This window comes from Rhipicephalus sanguineus, chromosome 1 (genome assembly GCF_013339695.2).
Source record: "Rhipicephalus sanguineus isolate Rsan-2018 chromosome 1, BIME_Rsan_1.4, whole genome shotgun sequence".
Taxonomy (NCBI): Eukaryota; Metazoa; Arthropoda; class Arachnida; order Ixodida; family Ixodidae; genus Rhipicephalus; species Rhipicephalus sanguineus.
In genome coordinates this window covers 107,691,456-107,711,901 of record NC_051176.1, presented here as the reverse complement: position 1 = coordinate 107,711,901, position 20,446 = coordinate 107,691,456, and the positions used below count along the sequence as shown (strand labels likewise).

Sequence of the window (20,446 nt, the reverse complement as noted above, 5' to 3'; positions counted from 1 at the left end):
GTAGTATATCGCACAGTGGAGGCAGCATGCGTTTGTTGCCGACGAATTTCGTGCTCCAAGGGCTCATTCGACGCTAAATTGCATTTTGTTAGAACTTCCCCGAATGTAGCTGGAAGGTAATATTGCTCTGAAGATATAATCAACGTTCATGAGTACATTTATTCACGTGTTTAAGTTCTGATGCGTGCCGTAGAACTGCAGCGCCGGCTCCGCACCGATGCCCCCACACGGGCGAGGGCACCCCTAGCGGCTGCTCCTGTCCCTATATCAAACTTTCGCGGAACCTTCATGACCAGTAAAAGTATTGAAGGACTCTGGTTATATTTCATTTGTAGGAATACAATACAGGAATGGCTTTCTAAACTAAGATCCTAGACAAAAGTAATGCAATCGTTTTCCACCAATGTGGATCAATGCTGTAAAGTGGCATGAAGAGAACTGCTGAAAACAGATGTACAGTTGTCATGGATTGAACCAAGACATCAAAACATTTAGCATAACAAGTGGTGTATGCACAGCTGCTCGATATAACCATGTCATGTTGCTACAAATCTTGCTGCTGAAGGCAGCGTTGGCTCTGATGTAAGTGTTAGTCGAAATTACGATGATACGACACAAACTGAAGAAACTGGAAATGAAAGTATGTGCATTATTACTCCTAAATTGCCATGTTTCAATTCATGAGCACTGTACGTACTCGTGTGAAATGGTCATGGGCTGTCCGAACAACAGTTACTGTCACCTCGTTTGATTTTCATTGCAGGAGGAAAAAGACCGAGAGGAGCATGAGTGGGCTTGGCATACTCTTAAGCTGGACCACCATGGCAATCAACTTGTCTACCGCTGTCACTTCTGTGACAAGCGCATCACCACGCTGCCCAGCTTCTCCTCTCACCTTCAGCTTCACTTGGGTGTGCGCAAAAAGTTGTTCTTGTGCCCCACCTGTGGTCAACAGCTTGCCACTGCTGCCACACTCAAGGTCCATATGACGTTGCACGATGACAAACCGTGGCTTCAATGCCCACATTGCTCCCGTCAATTCCGTAACCGCATATATATGCGCAAGCATATATGGCGGTTCCACAATGCACGGCTATGCTGTACCTGTTCACACTGTGGTAAAAAATTTATAACTGCCCAAGAAGTTCACAAGCACCTAGCAGCCATGCACATTAATGACCTCTCACCTGATGAATTGGCTCTGGTTGCTAAGCTGAAAAAGTACCCGTGTGAGCTGTGCCCATTTGTGGCATACAGTTACAGGGGTTTGAGGGTGCACATGTCAGATCACCCAGAGGCACAGTGGCTCAAATGCAGCCGATGCTCGCACTATTACCCGGATGAGGCAAAGCTGCTTGCTCATGAAGCACGGGCGCACAAGACAGGTGAAATGGTGAAGTGTCCTTGTCCACTCTGTCCACGAGTATTCTACTCAAATGCCTCATTTGACGAACACACTCAGTTACATGCAAATGGTAATGGCATAAAGTGCGTGCAATGCAACATGTTGTTTAGAACAGCTCCGGAACTGGAACGGCACACAGAGCGCCATGGACCAACCATTGCTCAAACATGTGAAGACTGTGGACGCACGTTTGTCTCCGTAAGGAGCCTGCAGGTGAGGATGCCATTTAGGTCTTATTTACAGAGTTCAATCCTTTTGCAGTTGTTGAAAGCCCTTGTTTTAAAAGTGCATTGTAGACATTATTTGTGGTGCTTTTTTACCATTTTTTAATATGCTAGGGCTGCATTCATTATGCTTGAGAGCTATCATACTTTTGTTTCTTGAAGAATTGACAACTGGTGGTAGTCTAAACCACCGTTAAATGCCAGAAATATCTAGTCTAGCAGTCTGTCTCGTGCCACAACTATAGACCTTGATGAATGTACTTTGAGATGCTTCTAACGCTGTGAAGGGGAACTACAGCTTCGATTTCTCAGCCCTGAAGAAATACTGGTTCTGCTTGATGTGGTATGAACAGAGATGCATAGGTTTTCCTTGAAGCCATTGTGATTAACTATGTAGTTAGCAAAATTTCAATAGTTAACTTCCTTGTTGGTTTAGTATATATTATGATTTTGCATGGGAATGCTTTTCACCAAGCATTGTGTTCCATTAGCTTGATCTCGCAACACAGCACATTGTGCAGAGGCGCTTGAGTGATGTTAAGTCTGTTAGATTCATGCATGTGTAAAGCCGTTTATTGGACGCTGGCGTAAGGGTCGACCGGTAGCTCAACCAACGGCTCAATTCATGGACACCGACCACGAGTGGTGTCCACGAGCAATGCACGGTAGCGACACACCCAGTAGATAGTGCTTAAGAGGATGCCCCACTGTAGCGTTACTCTTCGCTACAATTACCCCTGGGGACGAAAAGGGGGCCGTTTGGCGACCTAGCAGCTTGTCACTATGAGTGGATCATAGTATTGTTTGAGACGCTCAATGTTGCGTCCACAACAGCGCATGTCCGAAGACGGTTCAGGGGTTCACTCACATATAGTTGACGGGCGATGTGCGTTCAACGACTTGATAGGGACCTTCATACTTGGGCAGCAACTTTCAGGAGAGACCAGGCACAGCGGTAGGGAGCCACACAAGCTCTCCAGGAGAGGGTAGGGAGCCACACAAGCTCTCCAGGAAGGAGGGTGGGTGCAGAAATAGTGTCGCCGCGAGTCCGCTTCTGACGCTTTTGGCCATTGGAGGCAAAGGCCTGTGTGAAGTCGTGGTACTCTTCGGTATGTCTCACCGTGTCAGATATGGGCGCATACTCAGAAGCATTCGGCCGGTACAGTAGAATAGTGTCGATGGTGTGCGACGGGTGCCGACCGTACAGTAGGAAATAGGGTGAAAAGCCAGTGGCGCTCTGAGCAGCGGTGTTGTACGTGTAGGTGACGAAGGGCAGAATGTCATCCCGATTTGTGTGGTCAGAGGTGACATACATTGAAAGCATGTCACCGAGTGTGCGGTTGAAGTGCTCTATAAGGCCATTGGTTTGAGGGTGGTAAGCTGTAGCCGTGCGATGAACCATGTGACACTTTTTAAGAATAGCTTTGACTGCTTTGGAGATCAAGACATAGCCACGGCCACTGAGCAGCTCCTGGGGTGGTCCGTGGTGTAGGATAAATCGACGAAGCAGGAAGGAGGCAACGTCGCATGCTGTAGCTGTTGGAAGTGCAGCAGTCACAGCTTATTGCATGAGGTGGTCAACTGCCACAATGACCCAGCAGTTTCCAGCAGCTGTCATTAGAAGGGGCCCGTACAGATTGATGCCTACGCACCCTAAAGTGCTTGCTAGGGCAAGGTAAAGGGTGCAGACCAGCTGGTGAGAGGTGGGGTAAAGTTTTCCGGTGCTGGCAATCGGGGCAAGAGTGCACAAACTTCTCTATGTAGCGGTACATCCCCCTCAGTACCACCGTTGAAGGCTCTGGTAAGCCTTGAAAATTGCATGGTGGGCACACTGTGGATCAGCGTGGAACGCTGCACATGTTTTGGAACGCAGGCTGCAAGGTACTACACTCAAACCTCGTTATAACGAACACAGATATAATGAATTATTGGTTATAACGAAGTAAATGAAGAATAGTCTTGTCATAGTTACAGTGTTACAAATAAACGTTTATAACGAATTTTCGGATATAACAAAGTTATTTTCGTGGCAGATGCGACTTTGTTATAGTGAGGTTTGAGTGTACTAACAACCACTGGTGCACATCGGAGCTGTAATTGCGTTGGTGGAGGAGGTCGTCGCAAATGGCGAAATATTGAGCTTGACGGCGCTTCGCTCGCGTGGTTGGTAGTGTTGATGGAATCGGAGAGCAAGCCTGTTATCGAGGCAATCCAAGGGTCCCTGCGCTGTTCGGAGATGATGGTGCCAAGGACGATGGACGAAACAGTAAGCTCAGTACAAAGCAGCGGTCGTCGGCAGTCAAGGGAAGAGCGCGAGAGGGCGTCGGCGTCCGAATGTTGTCATCCACTGCAGTACAGCACGTGGCTCTCGTAGTCCTGCAGGTGTAGGGTCCAACAATCAAGACAACTGGAGGGCCTCCTAGATAGCACTTGAGAAGGTGCCCCATTGTAGCGTTAGTCTTTGCTACACGTGTCAGTTACTGCGCTATTTCAAGATGCTGTCGTTGTGGTCCTTGATGGTAGAATGAGGCTAGAATGGTGCCGCGACAACCCAGAGCATCTGCCCCTAATAGTGAAGGGATGTAGCTGAGGTGCGAGGCATCTTGCAGGGAGTTGCTGACTGAGGTGGGGTTTCTCAGCAGAGTGGCCATTTACAGAGCTGTGACGGCTTTCTCAACTTTTCGTGTTCCTACACTGCCTGAATTGTCCACCATTTTTTATGAGCAAACACTGAAATTCCTCCATCAATTTTCTGATGAGATCTTTAGCTGATGCTATACTCTTCACGAAGCACTAAAGAAAGGAATCGACCTTAAGTGTCAACTATGAAGGGGGCAGTGGGGCTCGTGCACCCCCATTCCCGGACGGCTTCATGGGGGTGCAGTGAGGTGCCCCCCTGCTACCAACTGCCAAAGAGGGGAGGCTACATTGTCCTTTTACACGATCTGTCTCTCAACTGGCCACCATACCACCACTGTGCTCACTCACCCGCTCATGGCCGCACATCTCAACAATCATCTACTCAAAAGGATTCGTGCTGGGGCCCGGAAGGAAAAGAGGAAATGAGCTTTCTTACTTTACAAAAACATCTTATTTAATAATAACCATAATTGAAATACATGTGGGCACACAGCAGACAACGCAAAGCTGTAGAGAAAAATACATAATAGATCCAAACACCTGTGTATGCAATCCTTAAATGTTGCAAACATCCTCATCCTAAACACTATACTAGAATAAAACAATAACATGGCTTTTCATATCGACCGCGCAATGTCTCAGAGTTCGTCAAGGTAAAGGAGGGCTTATCTCACGAGCCCCAAGAGTCCATTTTGTCGTCTGCGCTGGGAGGTGGTTCTCAATGTCACGGCTGAATTCGTTCATGAGGTCCCTTCAGTCGTCGTGGTGGACTTCTTGGCACTCCAAGCACCTAAGGACTTTATGTCTTATTTATTGGGGGATCGAACAACCAGACTACCCCACTGGATCCCTCAAAAAGAGCCAAAACAATGCTCCATCATAATACTGTCATGCCGTCATACTGCAGCTCTCCTCATCTCTCTATTTCTCCCTTCATCATCTCTAGACCGTGGTCCTGCAGTTGCTTTTCACGGGCCCCGACGTTGCCCTTCCGTGGCACCTAATCAATTATCACTCTTTATGCGACATATTTTTTTGTCGTTCAACGTGTGTCAGCCCAAGAAATGCCTCGATAGCACCCAGCAGTGCAAAACCCACTCTCCAAGCAAAGCAAACCAAGAAAAACACAAGCTCAGAATTGAGAGAGGGCGACGGGCAAGCTGTCTGATGACATGTGAAGTCTGGGCAGTCAGGAATTTTGGCTCTCAGACAAAGTGCACCGTCTCAAATGGTCAACGTGCAGTGTTGTAAGCGCTGCGCAGAAATGTCTCTGGCCGTAATCGCCACTGCAGTTTTCCTATCGGGCCTGGCGACCAGGTGTCACAGTCAGGCTTCAACACTTGTAACCCTGTGTCTTCCGTACCTTCCCCTGTTGTCACCGCTTCATCTCTTGTTCAAACACCGCAGGCAGTCACCCATGGAAGATGCGATAATGAGTTTCCGGTAGCTGTGGAAGCAGTGGTCCCTGCTAACGGGATGGTTAGCCCGGCCTAGCACAGGGGTGACAGTGGTGTTGCGCAAATGAAGTCAACAGAAGGGGCTCCACTATCCCCATGCCACGCCACTGAAGGGCGTGCACAGCGCTTCACCACTGTAGTGACTGCAGACCAGAGTCGCCGCCACCCAATCCTAGTATCTGCATGGCCGGCCCTGTGAGGACCCTCGATGGAAGCATCCAAGCACCCCACTGTGAAACATAGTCTTTGTTGCCTGAGGGGGTCATCTGTCTGTCACGGCGCCGGCTAAAGAAAATATAAATGAACACCCTACCCTGCCCGTGGTCCAGCCAGCATCTGTCGGGACATTACAGCAGATATACCTCCCCCCTCTCCATGCTGTCTGACAGCTATTTCACAGGGGCCTGCTTATTCCCTCTTCTCATTCCTTTCGGACATTTAAAATTTGTACCTTGGGCCATTGATAGGTCAAACACTCCGTGGAAAATGCCCCTCATATGAATTTGTATGCGCAGAATATGTTGTCTGGATGAACAACTGAGGTCCCCACTTCAGCTATGACAGGCTAAAAAATGTCCTGAATTGCATAGCGACATCTCTGGTTTCTAAGAAAACAAAAATGCTTCTGAGAATAGAAGTCATCTCTGACACAATCAGTCAGTGAATGCTTTCACACAGACTTACAAGTCAAGAAAAAAACATAATTTCTTGGATGTCTATAAATGGGTGTCCTTTCGACCTGCCCAGTTGCACAAGTTGCACAAGTTTACTCAAACAACAACGAACTACTGTGGCTTGCATGGTAGAGAGAAGGCTGGAGGCTTACTGTGGCTTCTGTGATATATATATTGTCACGACGCAGAAACAGCAGAAGTCGGATATACTCGTAGCACAGCTCACTTTAATTATGCGAGGCACTAGAAAAAAGTGATCGGGCGTGAACCTCGTCTTCCTCTCTTGCTGCGCGAGCTCTTCTTTGTTGTCGCTGTGCAGATTGGATGCGGCATTTGCCTCCCTCCAGGGAGAGCATCGTCCCGATGCGCTACTACAAAAGACGGTGTAGTGGACGTATAATGCAAGTTAATCTGCACAATAGGGCTTCATTCGTACAACATGCACGATTTCCGATTTGTGCTGGCGAGTTCGCGAGTGACTGTCAGGGATGACCTCATAGTTCACGTCACTTAGGCGTCGTACAACACTGTAGGGACCAAAATACCTCTTCAATAATTTTTCAGAAAGTCCCCGTCGTCGAATAGGGCTCCAGACCCACACTTTCTCGCCTGGTTGATAGCTGACGTATAGATGTCGCAAGTTATAACGCTGTGCGTCGTAACTCTGCTGCCGGGATATTCGGACGCGTGCAAGCTGCCTCGCCTCTTCAGCTCGTTGAGTAAAAGTTTCAGCGTCCGTGTCTGTATCATTGCAGTCATGCAGTAACATAGCATCAAGCATCGTTGTCACTTCACGGCCATGAAGAAGACTAAATGGCGTCCTTCGCGTAGTCTCCTGCTGAGCTGTATTTAGGCGAACGTGACGTACGGTAGAATGTCGTCTCAATTTTTATGATCCACGTCTATGTACATGCTCAGCATGTCGGCAATAGTCTTGTTGAGACGTTCTGTTAAGCCGTTGGTTTGTGGGTGGTAGGAGGTAGTTCTTCGATGAGCTGTTCCGCTGAGCTCAAGCACTGTCTTCAGGAGCGTGGCCGTGAAAGCGGTACCTCTGTCTGTTATTATGACTGTCTGAGCACCATGCCTAAGAACGATGTTTTCAATGAAGAACCGTGCGGTTTCTACTGCGGTGCCGCTTGATAGAGCCTTTGTTTCTGCGTAGCGCGTAAGATAATCGGTGGCGACTATTACCCATTTGTTTCCAGCATGCGAAGTCGGAAATGGTCCTAGAAGGTCCATTCCGATTTGGGCAAACGGCACAGTGGGCACTTGAACTGGTTGTAACAATCCAGCTGGTTTTACAGGTGGCGATTTTCGTCGTTGACAATTGAGGCACGTGCGCACGTAATGCTTCACAATGGCTGGAAGCCTTGGCCAGTAGTATTTTTGTTGGATTCTGGCCAATGTGCGCGTGTATCCGAGATGGCCAGACGTCGGCTCATCGTGGCGAGCTCTCAGCACCTCTTCACGAATGGACGTCGGGACGACAAGTAGGTGGGTGCTTCCGCTGGAAGAAAAGTTCTTATATAGCACACCACTGCGCAAGCAGAATGACGACAGGCTCCTTGCAAATGTCCTAGGAATGCTTGTAGTCCGGCCATTTAAGAAATTAATAAGGGGAAGCAACTCGCTGTCTTCTTTCTGCTTACACAAAATCGTGGCCGTGTCGACTACTCCTACAAACGCCATGTCATCATCTTCTGGGACATCGTCTTGCTTTATCGGTGACCTGGATAAGCAATCGGCGTCGGAGTGTTGCCGTCCCGACTTATACACGACCGTCATATCAAATTCGTGAAGGCATAAGCTCCAGCGTGCGAGCCGACCAGATGGGTCCTTCAAGTTGGTCAGCCAGCAAAGAGAGTGGTGGTCGCTGACTACGTGGAACGAACGGCCGTATAGATACGGGTGAAACTTCATGACTGCCCATACGACAGCAAGACATTCCTTTTCCGTTGTGGAGTAATTAGACTCGGCACGGGAAAGCGTCCTACTTGCGTATGCGATCACGCGCTCGGCTGATTCTTGCCACTGGACGAGTACAGCGCCTAAACCTACGTTGCTGGCATCTGTGTGGATCATGGTAGGAGCGTCCTCGTCAAAGTGAGCAAGCACAGGTGGTGTCTGCAGGCGCTGTCGCAGATCGTGAAATGCCGCTTGCTCATCGTCTCCCCATACGAAGGGAACGTCTTCTCTCGTTAGGCGTGTTAAAGGCGGTGCTATGTGCGAGAAATTGGCAATAAATCTGCGGTAGTATGCGCAGAGGCCAAGAAAACGTCTCACTGCCTTCTTATCCGTTGGCGCCGGAAATTTTCTGACGGCCGCGATCTTGTCGGGGCGGGACGAACACCTTCATGGCTCACAACATGTCCTAAGAACTGAAGTTCCTTGAAACCGAAATGACATTTCTCAGGTTTCAGTGTCAGGCCGGCAGACCGTATTGCTCGAAATACCGTTAGCAGCCGTCTTAGGTGTTCGTCAAATGTTTCTGAGAAAACAATGACGTCGTCTAGATATACCAGACAAGTCTTCCACTTAAGGCCTGATAGGACGGTATCCATTAGTCTCTGAAATGTTGCTGGAGCTGAGCACAACCCGAAGGGCAAGACTTTAAACTCGTAAAGCCCATCAGGCGTTACAAAAGCAGTCTTTTCTCTGTCTCGCTCATCGACCTCAATTTGCCAATACCCACTTTTGAGGTCCATTGACGAGAAGAAGCGTGCATGCCTCAGCCTGTCAAGCGAATCGTCGATACGCGGTAATGGGTATACGTATTTTTTTGTCACGCGGTTCAGCTTGCGGTAGTCGACACAGAAGCGTAAGCTGCCGTCTTTCTTTTTAACCAGCACTACCGGTGATGCCCAAGGGCTTTTTGACGGCTGGATGACGTCATCGTCGAGCATTTTCTGCACTTGTTCTTGGATTGCTTCGCGCCCTTTCGGTGCTACGTGGTATGGATTTTGTCGAATTGGTCTTGCTGTCTCTTCCGTTGTAATCCGGTGCTTCGTCAGTGGCGTTTGATTTACCCTCGAGGTCGATGAGAAACAATCTTCGAACTGGTGCAGAAGATCTACAAGACGCTGCCTCTGCGCTGGTGATAAATCCATGCTCACGTCAACAGGTGGTGGTGCTGGAGCGGCTGGCGTCTCTTCCTGTTGCACTGCAAAACACTCGTGGGCGTCTACAATCTCGTCGAAGTAAGCAACTGTGGTGCCCTCTGTAATGTGTCGACGCTCGTTGCTGAAGTTCGTCATCAGGACCTCTGCTTGCCCGTACACGATACTGACGAGACTTCTGGCAATGGCAACACCTCGAGTGAGTAAAAGTGTCGATACTTGTTCAGCGATACATTTTCCAGTATGTTGCGTGTTGCACGTGACAGAAACAAGGCGGCACGATAACGGTGGTATGGTCACGTCGTCGATGACACGCAGGGACTTGCGCTGTAGCGGTGCGCTATGATCCGCTGAAAAGGTCAGGACACCGTCCGGTGTATTGATGATGGCGCCGTATTCACGCAAGAGATCCATCCCTAAGATTGCCTGTTTACAACACTCGGAAAGAATAACGAAACTTGCGACGAATGATGAATCCCCTATCTTGATTCTTGCGGTGCACTTTCCAGTAGGTGTGAGCAGCTGCCCTCCAGCTCCTCTAATCTGCGGTCCCGTCCATACCATTTTCACCTTCCTGAGCTTATTTGCCAGATTCTCACTCATTATTGAAAAGTCCGCACTAGTGTCGACCAGTGCCGTCACGTCGTGACCGTCAATCTTAAGTGTAATGTCGGCGGTAACAATCTGATCTGTCGTCGAGTCATTGCCAATTTTCAGCTCTTCATTCAGCAGTAATGGGGGATTTTCAGCTTTTCGACGATTCGCAACCTTCCCCCCCTGAGGTCGCTGCTTTTAGTTTCCCCGGCGTAGGCTGGGAGACCTTCCTCTCGCCATGTCAGTGGGGGCACGTCTATTAGAGGGGGAATAACGTCCTGGAGTGGGCGAGCGCGACCGGAACCCAGTAGAATCATCCCGCAAGGTCGTCATACTCATGTCGATGTGAGGTCTTCCATTGAAATGGCGCCGAGGAGTAGTGGACGGAAAGCCTTGGTACCCTGCGACGCGATAAGGGCAATACCGAACGATGTGGCCTGCTTCCCCACAATGAAAGCACAAGGGCCTGTAGTCAGGGGTACGCCAAGTGTCGGTTTTGCGAAGTGGTGGTCGCATCGGCGTCGAAGTTTCCCTGTAGTACCAAGGCGCTGTCGGCGGCTGTGGCTGGTGGTACTGCTGCGGTGGCGGCTCGTTCGATGGCTGTCGACGGACAATGTCTGCATACAACGGTTTAACAGTGTCGTTGTTCGGCTCAGGAAGCGAAAGCGCTTGCCTTATCTCCTGACGCACAACTTCGGTGACTGACGCAATTGCGCAGTCATTCGGCGTGGCAATGAGCTTCTTCACCTCTTCTTGTATGATTTCTCGTATTAGTTGGCGCAACGAACGCTCGTCAGGTGTTGTCACTGCGGTCATGGCTGTTGCGCTGACTGGCCCATTATTGCTTGAGCGGTCATACTGGCGGTAGCGTAGGTGTAGTGCGCGTTCGATGGCCATCGCCTCCTTAAAAAATTCGTCGACGCTCGTAGGCGGGTTGCGCACGAGACCAGCAAAAAGCTGCTCCTTAACGCCGCGTATGAGGTGGCTGATCTTTTTGGCTTCGGACATATCCGGATCTGCCCGATGAAATAGACGGGCCATGTCCTCAACAAACATCGCAACAGACTCATTTGGCTTCTGAATCCGTGATTCCAGGAGTCGCTGTGCATGCTCTCGTCTTTCGGTGCTTGCGAAAGTGTCCAGGAACTTCCGCAGGAACTCGTCCCACGATGACCACACGCAATTCGTGAACCATGTTCGGGCTCTGTCTTGAAGAGGGAAGTACACGTAACCCAACTTCTGTCCGGCGTTCCACCCGTTAACGTTGGCTACGCGCTCGAACTCCTCGAGCCAGTCATCTGCGTCCTCATGTGTTGCCGTGGAAGTCCACCGGAACTTGAGGGTTCAAAACAGTCACCTGGTGTCGTGCTTGGGCTGGCCATGTCTGGGACACTGCTTACGAGCGCGGTCATCCTTTCTGGCAAAGGACCGAACTCTGGGCTCAGGCCCAACAGGCGGCGGCTGGTGCGGTGAACGGGTGTATCGACGCGCGGAAGTCTTTCTGGGCTAGATGCGGGGCTGCTGGCAGGTGTCCCGAACATGTACCCAGTGCCTCCACCAGTGTCACCACGCAGAAACAGCAGAAGTCGGATATACTCGTAGCACAGCTCACTTTTATTATGCGAGGCACTAGAAAAAAGGGATCGGGCGTGAATATATAGTGTTACACTTTGTTAACTTTTAACAGAAGTTGTTTTTCAAGGTTGCCATCACTGATTCTTCCACGTTTCCTCGTTAAGAGGTCAGCTGGTGCAGAGAACACTCCCTCAATGCATGCGCTGGATGGAAGGGCAGTATTATAACATGGGAACACCTTGCGCACCAGCTTGTTGTTGCACAGTGCTTCGATGCTACTGTTCATGTCCTCTATGAAGCATAGCGCTTCGCTGTGGCTGGTGCTCGTGTAAGGCGTTGCAGTTAAGGCGATAGAAAAGGTGAAAAAATAGACTCTGTAGGGACCCTCCGTCCTTTTAGACGGGAGGGTCCCTATGGAGCGGTCGCACATTTTTCGGTACAAGAACTGCCGTAGAAGACTGGTTACAACTTGATCTTGGAAAAAAAAAAGTAATTGATTACCGGTAATCAATTACAAGAAAATGTGATTGATTACAAGTAATCGGTTACTTGTAATGCATTATGTACAACTCTGCTTTTGATATGCACACACACACGCACACACACGCGCACACACACACAGTGTCCCAGCAAATTCGGACCAAGATTTAAATAAAAAAAACATACACCTTAGGAAAGTTGTACCTGCTGTAATTATTGGTAGTCGTGTGTGCTTACAGGCTGTATTTTTTCATGACTAAGCGATCATTAATTAACTTTAGGTATCCAACTTCTTAATTCTTGCTTATTCGGTAAAATGTTAACTGCAATTTGTAGGCCGCCTTAACCTCAGAATCAAACATTTGTTTTGTGTTGAAATCTTCTTGGTTGTTTCTTATGAAAAAAAAAATACTAAAGTGCGCAAAATACGCCAAATATGAAATAGACACGTGCGCTCGTGTGCTTCCAAGCGTTTTTTGGTTGACACATGACTGCGTTTGTTCATCGACGCATGGTACACAGCTTCACGCAATTTGGTGGACGCGTCAGCGGTGGGTTTTCATGCCACGTCCATCAAAGAGTGTGAAGCCCTTTTGCAATGCAGCGATTAACGAACACAGCTGTTTATCAACCAAAAAACGCGTAAGTTTTTTTATATATATCTTGGTCAGAGTTAGCTGGGACATGTGCACGCACATACAGTTTCTTACAAGAATACCTAGAGGGAAATCTGGCGCCACCGTCTAGGCGAATTTCTTAAGGGGGGACGTGGCACTTAGGGAATGAAAATCAGCCAAAAAATCTAGTTTTCGCTGGCCATCTCTGCACATTCCTGACATCATTGTGCCCCTAGTTACAAATTTTCATTGCTGCATACTGTCTCCTTCTATCCAGATTTTACTATAAAAAAGCAAAACCGTGCACCCTGCTCTTTAAATTGAGGACAAAGAGCAAACAATTTTTCATGCTCTTCCTGTAATGGAGGAGCAATATCTTTTGTTCTGTCTGGGTTATCATTATTATTTCTTTTTCGCTGCTAAGATAAATAGATGCGATGTGTCGTAAGGCAAATTTTGTTATAGTGCTTTCTTAAGAAAATGTTCTAAATCAAGGTTTTGTTTTGAGTATTAATTGGGGCATTTTTTTAAATTGGGTGCAACAGCCCACAACTCTGCTTGGAAATGTCCTAAAACAATGATTTATACTTTACGACACACTACAAACATTCTCAATGTATTCTGTGGATTGTGCATTGGTGTGCAGGTTGTGGTTAATTAGCTAATTAGGCCTTAAACAAAGAAGTAGGTGTTTGTGATATTCTGGAAACTACTTATCATAGGAAAAAAACAATTGCATATTTGAAATCAGCACACAAACATTCTTAAATTCTGAAAGTTCCATCAAAATCAATCAAGAATTTTAAAAAAAGTTTTAAAGTGCCACGTCTCCGGCCGCCGTTGGAGCGCTGGGAATGACGGTTTATGTGCCTGCGAGGCTTGTGTTGGCTGGTGTTGTGCGAGGCTTCGGCGCAAAAGCGGATACGACTGCGCAAATAAAGCTTCTCTAAAACAAAACATTTATAAGCGGATGTCATTTACGCGTATTATATTTTAAAATAAACGTCCACTCACCTTGATGGCATAACCAAACGGCGAAAGAAAGAAACAGACGACGAACAGGGGCAGAGAGAACGCTGCCTTTGTCGTCTGCCTGGCAAGTTTAGCGGCCGTTGGTTACTTTTTACGCTTCGTAAAACTATACATCGACGCAGAAGTTTCCAATGTTAAATAAAACTCGTTTTTCTGCAATAAAAATAGCTCACTACGTGCTCCTTCAGTAAGAAATCAACCATTTCGACGCAAGGAACGCATTGAAGCCAGACGCGTCTTCGAGGATTCTGGGCTCTACGTGACGGATACGAATCCGAGTCAAGTTCGAAGCTCACATATCCCGGCATTCTCATGCGTCCAACAGCTTGCAGCGCCACTTTTCCCTCTAGGTAAGTGTAGGAAACTCTATGCGCACGCACACACACACAGGTATACACACACACACACACACACACACACACACACACACACACACACACACACACACACACACACACACACACACACACACACATATAGATATACCGGGTGTCCCAAAAGGTACGTGACTCTTATTCAGCCCTAATATAAAGGCCGAGCATTTCGACCACAACAGGGCAACAGGACTAGCACTGGACTAGTGCTAGTCCTGTTGTGTAGGTTCCTTCTTTATCCTTGTTTTTTTGCGCTGCTTCATGTTATTCATGAGAAATGTAGAAGAGCTTGTTGAAGAGCATTTTGGTGAGAGTGAGTGAGCCCAGTTAAGTATAATTTTGGCGCGTTCAAGTCTGACTGAGCAGTAAGCAAGTACAATATATTTTTTGAGCCAGTCTGAGTGAGTTCCGTTTATCTTGATGACATATACACTCAAGTACTATTCACGACTGAACAATACGCTACACTTGTCATGAGTTACCATGGTGTTTCTATGAAGTGCAATGACCACTTCTGTCAAGGGGTGGTATTGCCATTGGCTTCCTCAAGTCAGGGTGAAGTGTTGAGTGGAGGAATGTGCTAAAGTATGGGGGGATGTTGTTCCAGAAGCACACTTTTCAAATGATACATGGCTTGCAGATCAACTGGTCTACCTATAATTCTTTCATTTGCCAAGTCTTCTTACTACTGAGATAATCTCCCTCCTGCATTTACCTCTAAAGACAGATTGGTTACATACCACGACATTTTGCGGGCATTACCGGCTTGGTCGCCAAACCCTCCCGCCTTTACTACATCGGTCCTCACGCAGGCGCGAAGTTCTGTGGCGTAGATTATAAACCTGCACTTTTCTCTCCCCTGTCCTACGCCGCAATATTTACCCCGGAATGTACTCTAATTCGGACTGCAAGTTTTTTTCTGTCAGGCGAGCAGACCTTAACCACATTATGTGGCAGTGTAAAGACACTCCCCTCCCCCGAGCCTTTGTATACAATTAAGTAGTCAGGAGCTGTGGGAGGCTGCCATGCCCAGCTACAACCCCGCACTTCAGGAGGCTATCCTGAGGTGGGCTGAGGGGGTAGAGGAGGCCTACCGCGAGTAGGATCCCTCGCCTTCTCGCAGCCCCTTTCCCTCAAGATGGGATAAATAGTTATTTCTCTCTCTTCTTTCATTTAACGGGCACATACTCCTGAAGGTTGCTTTCTAAAGGTATGTAGGGTTGAAAGTGACTTTCAGCTAATAATTATCAAGCTATCTTGAGATGCAAGAAAATTGGCGGTGGGTGAATAATACGAAAATTCCACACTACTTCGATTTAGGCTTATACTGAAACTTAAGCCACTGCTGGTCAGATTTGTTCGCCTAATGTTTCTTGTACTATTGACTTGCAAAGGTAACCCTCGCACCGCTGCTTTAGTTTTCTCGACTTCCCTGTTATTTAATTTTGAGCAGTACAAGTTATTTTTCTCTGTTGGAAGTGGAGTGCTACTTGCAGGTCTTCTTTTCATGTCGGTCAAGATTTCTAGGCATTGTCAATTTTGGCAAACAGGTTTCTGAGTGTAATGATAGATTGGACGTTGAAGACTGAAATGTGCTGCCAGCACACTTTAAGTTGTTTAAATCCTTACAAAACAGCTAAGAAGAGAGCCAGAATTTCACAGCTAAAGAACTTACAGTGGTGAACGTTTCGAAACGTTGGCATTATTTGACACAGGTGCTTGCTTTCGTGTGGCTGGGATCAGAAACAATAAAGCATTAAAACAAACATTTGTTTGTTCATGTGTGCACAAGTAGTGCGTCATGGTTAACTCATCATTCTGGTTCAGGTGCAGTACCTACACCTGTGAATGAAGCTAATTGATCTGTTTTTCATTATTCAAGAGCCATTGGCTACTGAATCAGCTACATAAGAAAAAAACAGCGCTCTGTGTAACAAGTGTTCTTTACTGCAGATGCATCGGCGGTTTTCACACCCGAAGTGCGGAAAACGGCAGTTGCCTAGTGTGAAAAGCCACAGCACCAGCCATCAGTGCCCACAATGCGAGCAACAGTTCCAGTTTGCCAGTGGCCTGCAGGCACACACAGTTTACAGGCATGACTATGCAAACTCTTCCAGTGAGAGCAAGTTGCCTTGCCCCATTTGCGGAAGGATATGCAGCTCGCAGGTCGCCATGTCGGTGCACTTGCGGATCCACCTCAACGAGCAGCCATATATATGTGAGCTCTGTGACAAGAGGTTCACTACCTTTGGAGCAGCCAAGGCACACAGTACTCGCCACTTGACCATGAAGAACTTTCAGTGCAACATATGCAGCAAGCAGTTCTTGCAGCATAAAAAACTTGTTGAACACATCCACACGGCACACCCCATGCAATCCGAAACAGAACCGTCTGTCTGTTCTGATGCTGGCCAGCTGGAAATGGTTGTGGAGGAAACAGTGGTAGAGACATTAGGTCATTTTGTTGACAGTGCTCATAGTTCAATGCCACAGTTATATCTGTGAAAGGTTGGGACATGAATATTTGTGAGCATGCCTTGCCGTGCAGACTTCACAATGAGACACACAGCCTGTGTAATGGAGGCATTGCGATATGATAGTTTCTAGGGAAAGGCACATGAATGAGTACAAAAGGCCCATTCTCACGGTTGTTTGGAAGTCTCTCAAGCGCTGTTTGAGCCAGACAGGAGCAGTCTGCAATGCCATCCTTAAAATTAACACAAGTGACTTTACATCTGTGGGCAGCTTTGTCCACTGTTGTGCAAGCATGTGAGCTGCCCGCTTCACTTCAGTGAGCGATGCCTGGTAGCGGTTTCAGTGCTTGAGATATTCTGCACAAGAGCATGCATGTCCTAACATATGTAGAGACCTGGACACTTTGCTATTTGTGGTGACGTTGGTGACTGTCAATGGGAAGGCTTTTGTTTGTCAGGTTTGCACATGGTCCAATGTCACTGTCTCAGTGCACCTCAGGTCAGTGGAAACATGCACGGGGGCTGGTAATAAATGCATCCGATTTTTCATGTCACTAAGTATTAAGAAAGTACATCAGCTTTCACTGATTTTAAATAATGTCAACACCCAATAAAGTGACTATGTAGAGCACGTACTAATCGATAGCATAAGGGTTCAAATGTACATCTAGCCCTTTCGCTGAATTTCTGGTTTTGCCATGGCTTCTCAAATGGCAGTAATGCAAAGAATGCTATCTGGAATGCTCATTAAGCATGCACCATTTGTTCGAAAGGATCATGTGGGCGTTATCAGTGCATGCTTTTTTTTTGGGGAGAAATGAAGCTTATCAATGCTGCCAGACATGGAAAGCAGTTCTGCATGTCTACTAGGCTACGCATGCCCATATTCACACACTCTTGGACCCGGTAGCTGCTGCCAGGTGTCACCCCACAGAGCAGAGAGAGCGGCTCGCATGCTCTGCATGGCAGTGTGTGGGACTGTACTTGGCACCCAAGGTATGCAAGATACCCATTGTCTAGTCCAGCCAACACACACAGAGAGTAGCTCCAGCCTCTTCAGAGCAACTCTGTGGTAATTTTTTGCAGATTTAATGCCATATTGGGGACCCGGTGTCTGAATACTGAGACTGTCTGTAGGTGAGGAACCACTTGTACTTGAGAGCATTAGTAATGAATTCGGCATATATGCTGATGAAGCAGTATTTTAAATGTTTACGGAGCTTCAGAACATTAACATTATTACTTTTTTTAACTTGGTAAATGAGAAAACCCACTTGTTGCATGATGTCATCAACATGCAAGTAAAAAATTGATCTCCACAAGTGCATGCACCTTCAGAAGTACAGCGCTGCTCAAAAGATACTCCTTTGCACTGGCCATTTCAAATCCATACCATCATCCATGTTGCGTGCTAATGTAAACTTATGATATTTGACTGTTCATTACATTCTTTCAAACATTTTAACATGACAGTAAAGTGAACGAAAGCAAGAGCAGAGTGTGGGGGGTTGTAAGTTTGGGCTGATATGTTATGACAAAACAAACTGATTTTGGCAAGTTGCATATCAAAAACAGGTCATAACCAGGTAAATGTGTAAGCTAACGCAAAATCAAAAATGCAACATGATGACTTGCTGCTAGATAATGCATTGCTCGTACCATTGGAGGACTGTAACTTTCCATCTGTTAGGGATTATGAAAGGACATGAAAAGCCATGACATTCCAAAGCATTTGCAGCCCTCATTGCTAAGCTGATGTATACCCATAAAAAACAATGCAAGAGTGTTCCAAGGCCTGTTCGGGAAGTAAAGGCTGCAAACTATCAGGTTTTGCTGCACACTTTCTTGCAACAGAAGTGCTGTTCCTGATTTCAAAGTCAAAGGTAGAGTTTCTGAGCTCAGGTCAGATATCTTTTCTTTGACATTTTTTTTTTTAACCAGTTGGTCGTATGTTATATTGTTCAAGTGTCAAGCTCAGCATTTTGTTGCGTCTTGTGAAGACATGCGCAAAGGTAGCAGCAGCTACTTATTGTGTGATCTACGAAAACTTCAGTGTCTTGGCAATTCATGCTTTGTTTTGTTTTGACCATTATTTGTGCTTTTCACTCCCATGATGTCATGCCTGCATTGTAGTAGTGCTTGTATCTAGCACGAGTTTAGAGCCTTCAAGCTTGTAGATTACATTTGCAGGATGTAGAACAACCAATGTCACTTTTTATGTACAGGCACTCTTCCATTTGGATGATAGTGTGGCTCTCTAAAGGATTCTTTTTTGCTGTGATAGGCTTATAAGTAGGGGTGTGCGAATATTCGAAATTTCGAATATTTTTCGAATAGTGTTTGCTATTCGATTCGATTCGCACTGAAATTTTACTATTCGAACTATTCGAACTTCAACAAAAACAAATACAGTCAACGTCCGATTGAAAGTGACCCCTTCAGAGTTTCAATATGCTTCACCTCATTACACTCTCGTATTGCGGCAAAGCTACCTTTCAAGCTCCGTTGCGGTCGAACTTAGCCAAGAGACAGTCAACGTCCGATTGAAAGTGGTCCCTAGATTTTCAATGTGTTTCACCTCATCACACCCCCGTATTGCGGCAAAGCTACCTTTCAAGCTCCGTTACGGTCGAACTTTGCCAAGAGACAGTCAACGTCCGATTAAAAGTGGTCCCCAATTTTCAATATGCTTCACCTCATCACACCCCCGTATTGCGGCAAAGCTGCCTTTCAAGCTCCGTTACGGAACGCTGGTTCCAAGGCTGTTTTGGGCCTGAAATTTGGGCAGGAAGTCCGAAAAATCGGGCGCCGAAGCTTTTAAATGCGAAGCATTTCTTAGCGAACTTCTGCGACTTTGAGCGTATCTATCTATCTATCTATCTATCTATCTATCTATCTAGCCGCCTACGACTTTTTTAGCAATCAAAATTTCAGATGTTCTTATATATCAACGTCTACGAGGCAGATTTGGAACTCCGGACTTGAAGGGAGCACACCCTTGTCCGCCACATCAGTTGGGCTTCCACAGAAGTTGAAAGAGGAGGAGAGGCTGAGAAAATGACATCTTTGCCTATCACGTGTAAAGTGTTGTCGGCAACACTTTGGTTGCGCCAAATCATGTACATAAATACATTTCGGCCTCTACATTGCCTCATTCTTGATAAGACAACTACGAAACACCACCCCGCCAGTGCTTCATCAACCTAGCAAAAAGAAACACTTTCATGTTGCTATCTGATGAGAACATACTTAGGGATTCTCTGCAACTTTTTTCTGTAATTTCACTTCGAAGTATTCGAAAAATGTTTGAGAAATATTAGAAAATTATTCGATTCGATTCGCACTCAATCTTTATTATTCGAATTCGCTTCGCACCCAAATATTTGCTATTCGCATAGCTCTACTTATAAGTGACCTATATGCCATATGCCAGGTCATAGGCTCGCACAGAAGTATTGCGATGTCTCACTGCTAGAAGTTAAATCGATTAAAACAGCTGAAGTAACATTACAGAAAGCATATGTACTGTATCGCATGCAGGGGATTATTAGCAGCCATATTTTTAATTGGTGGCATTCATAATGCTTGGGATTGCAGAATGTGCAGTCATGATTTGGATGTGGCTACTGCTGTAACGTGATGTATGGCAAGTGGATGTATCTACATTTGCTGCGGAGAGATTAACAAGGGCCTTGCTTGTAGTACTTGAAGTCGAGCATGCAGGTTACAAAGTTTAAAGCATGAAAAGCATGGCCCTACTGAGTATTCCGTGCAAATTTGGTGA

At 46.8% G+C, this 20,446-nt stretch overlaps 1 protein-coding gene across 1 annotated transcript in view; it reads left to right on the top strand.

Moving 5' to 3' along the window:
* LOC119395312 (zinc finger protein 595) overlaps positions 1-19,357 on the top strand; it is a 42,863-nt gene extending 23,506 nt beyond the window's left edge. Inside the window, exons 3-4 of the mRNA XM_037662490.2 lie at positions 764-1,618; positions 16,142-19,357. Coding sequence (XP_037518418.1) covers positions 764-1,618; positions 16,142-16,693 — 1,407 coding nt within the window. The 3' untranslated portion in view covers positions 16,694-19,357. The remainder of the gene's footprint in view (positions 1-763; positions 1,619-16,141) is intronic.
* The last annotated feature ends 1,089 nt before the right edge of the window (positions 19,358-20,446 follow it).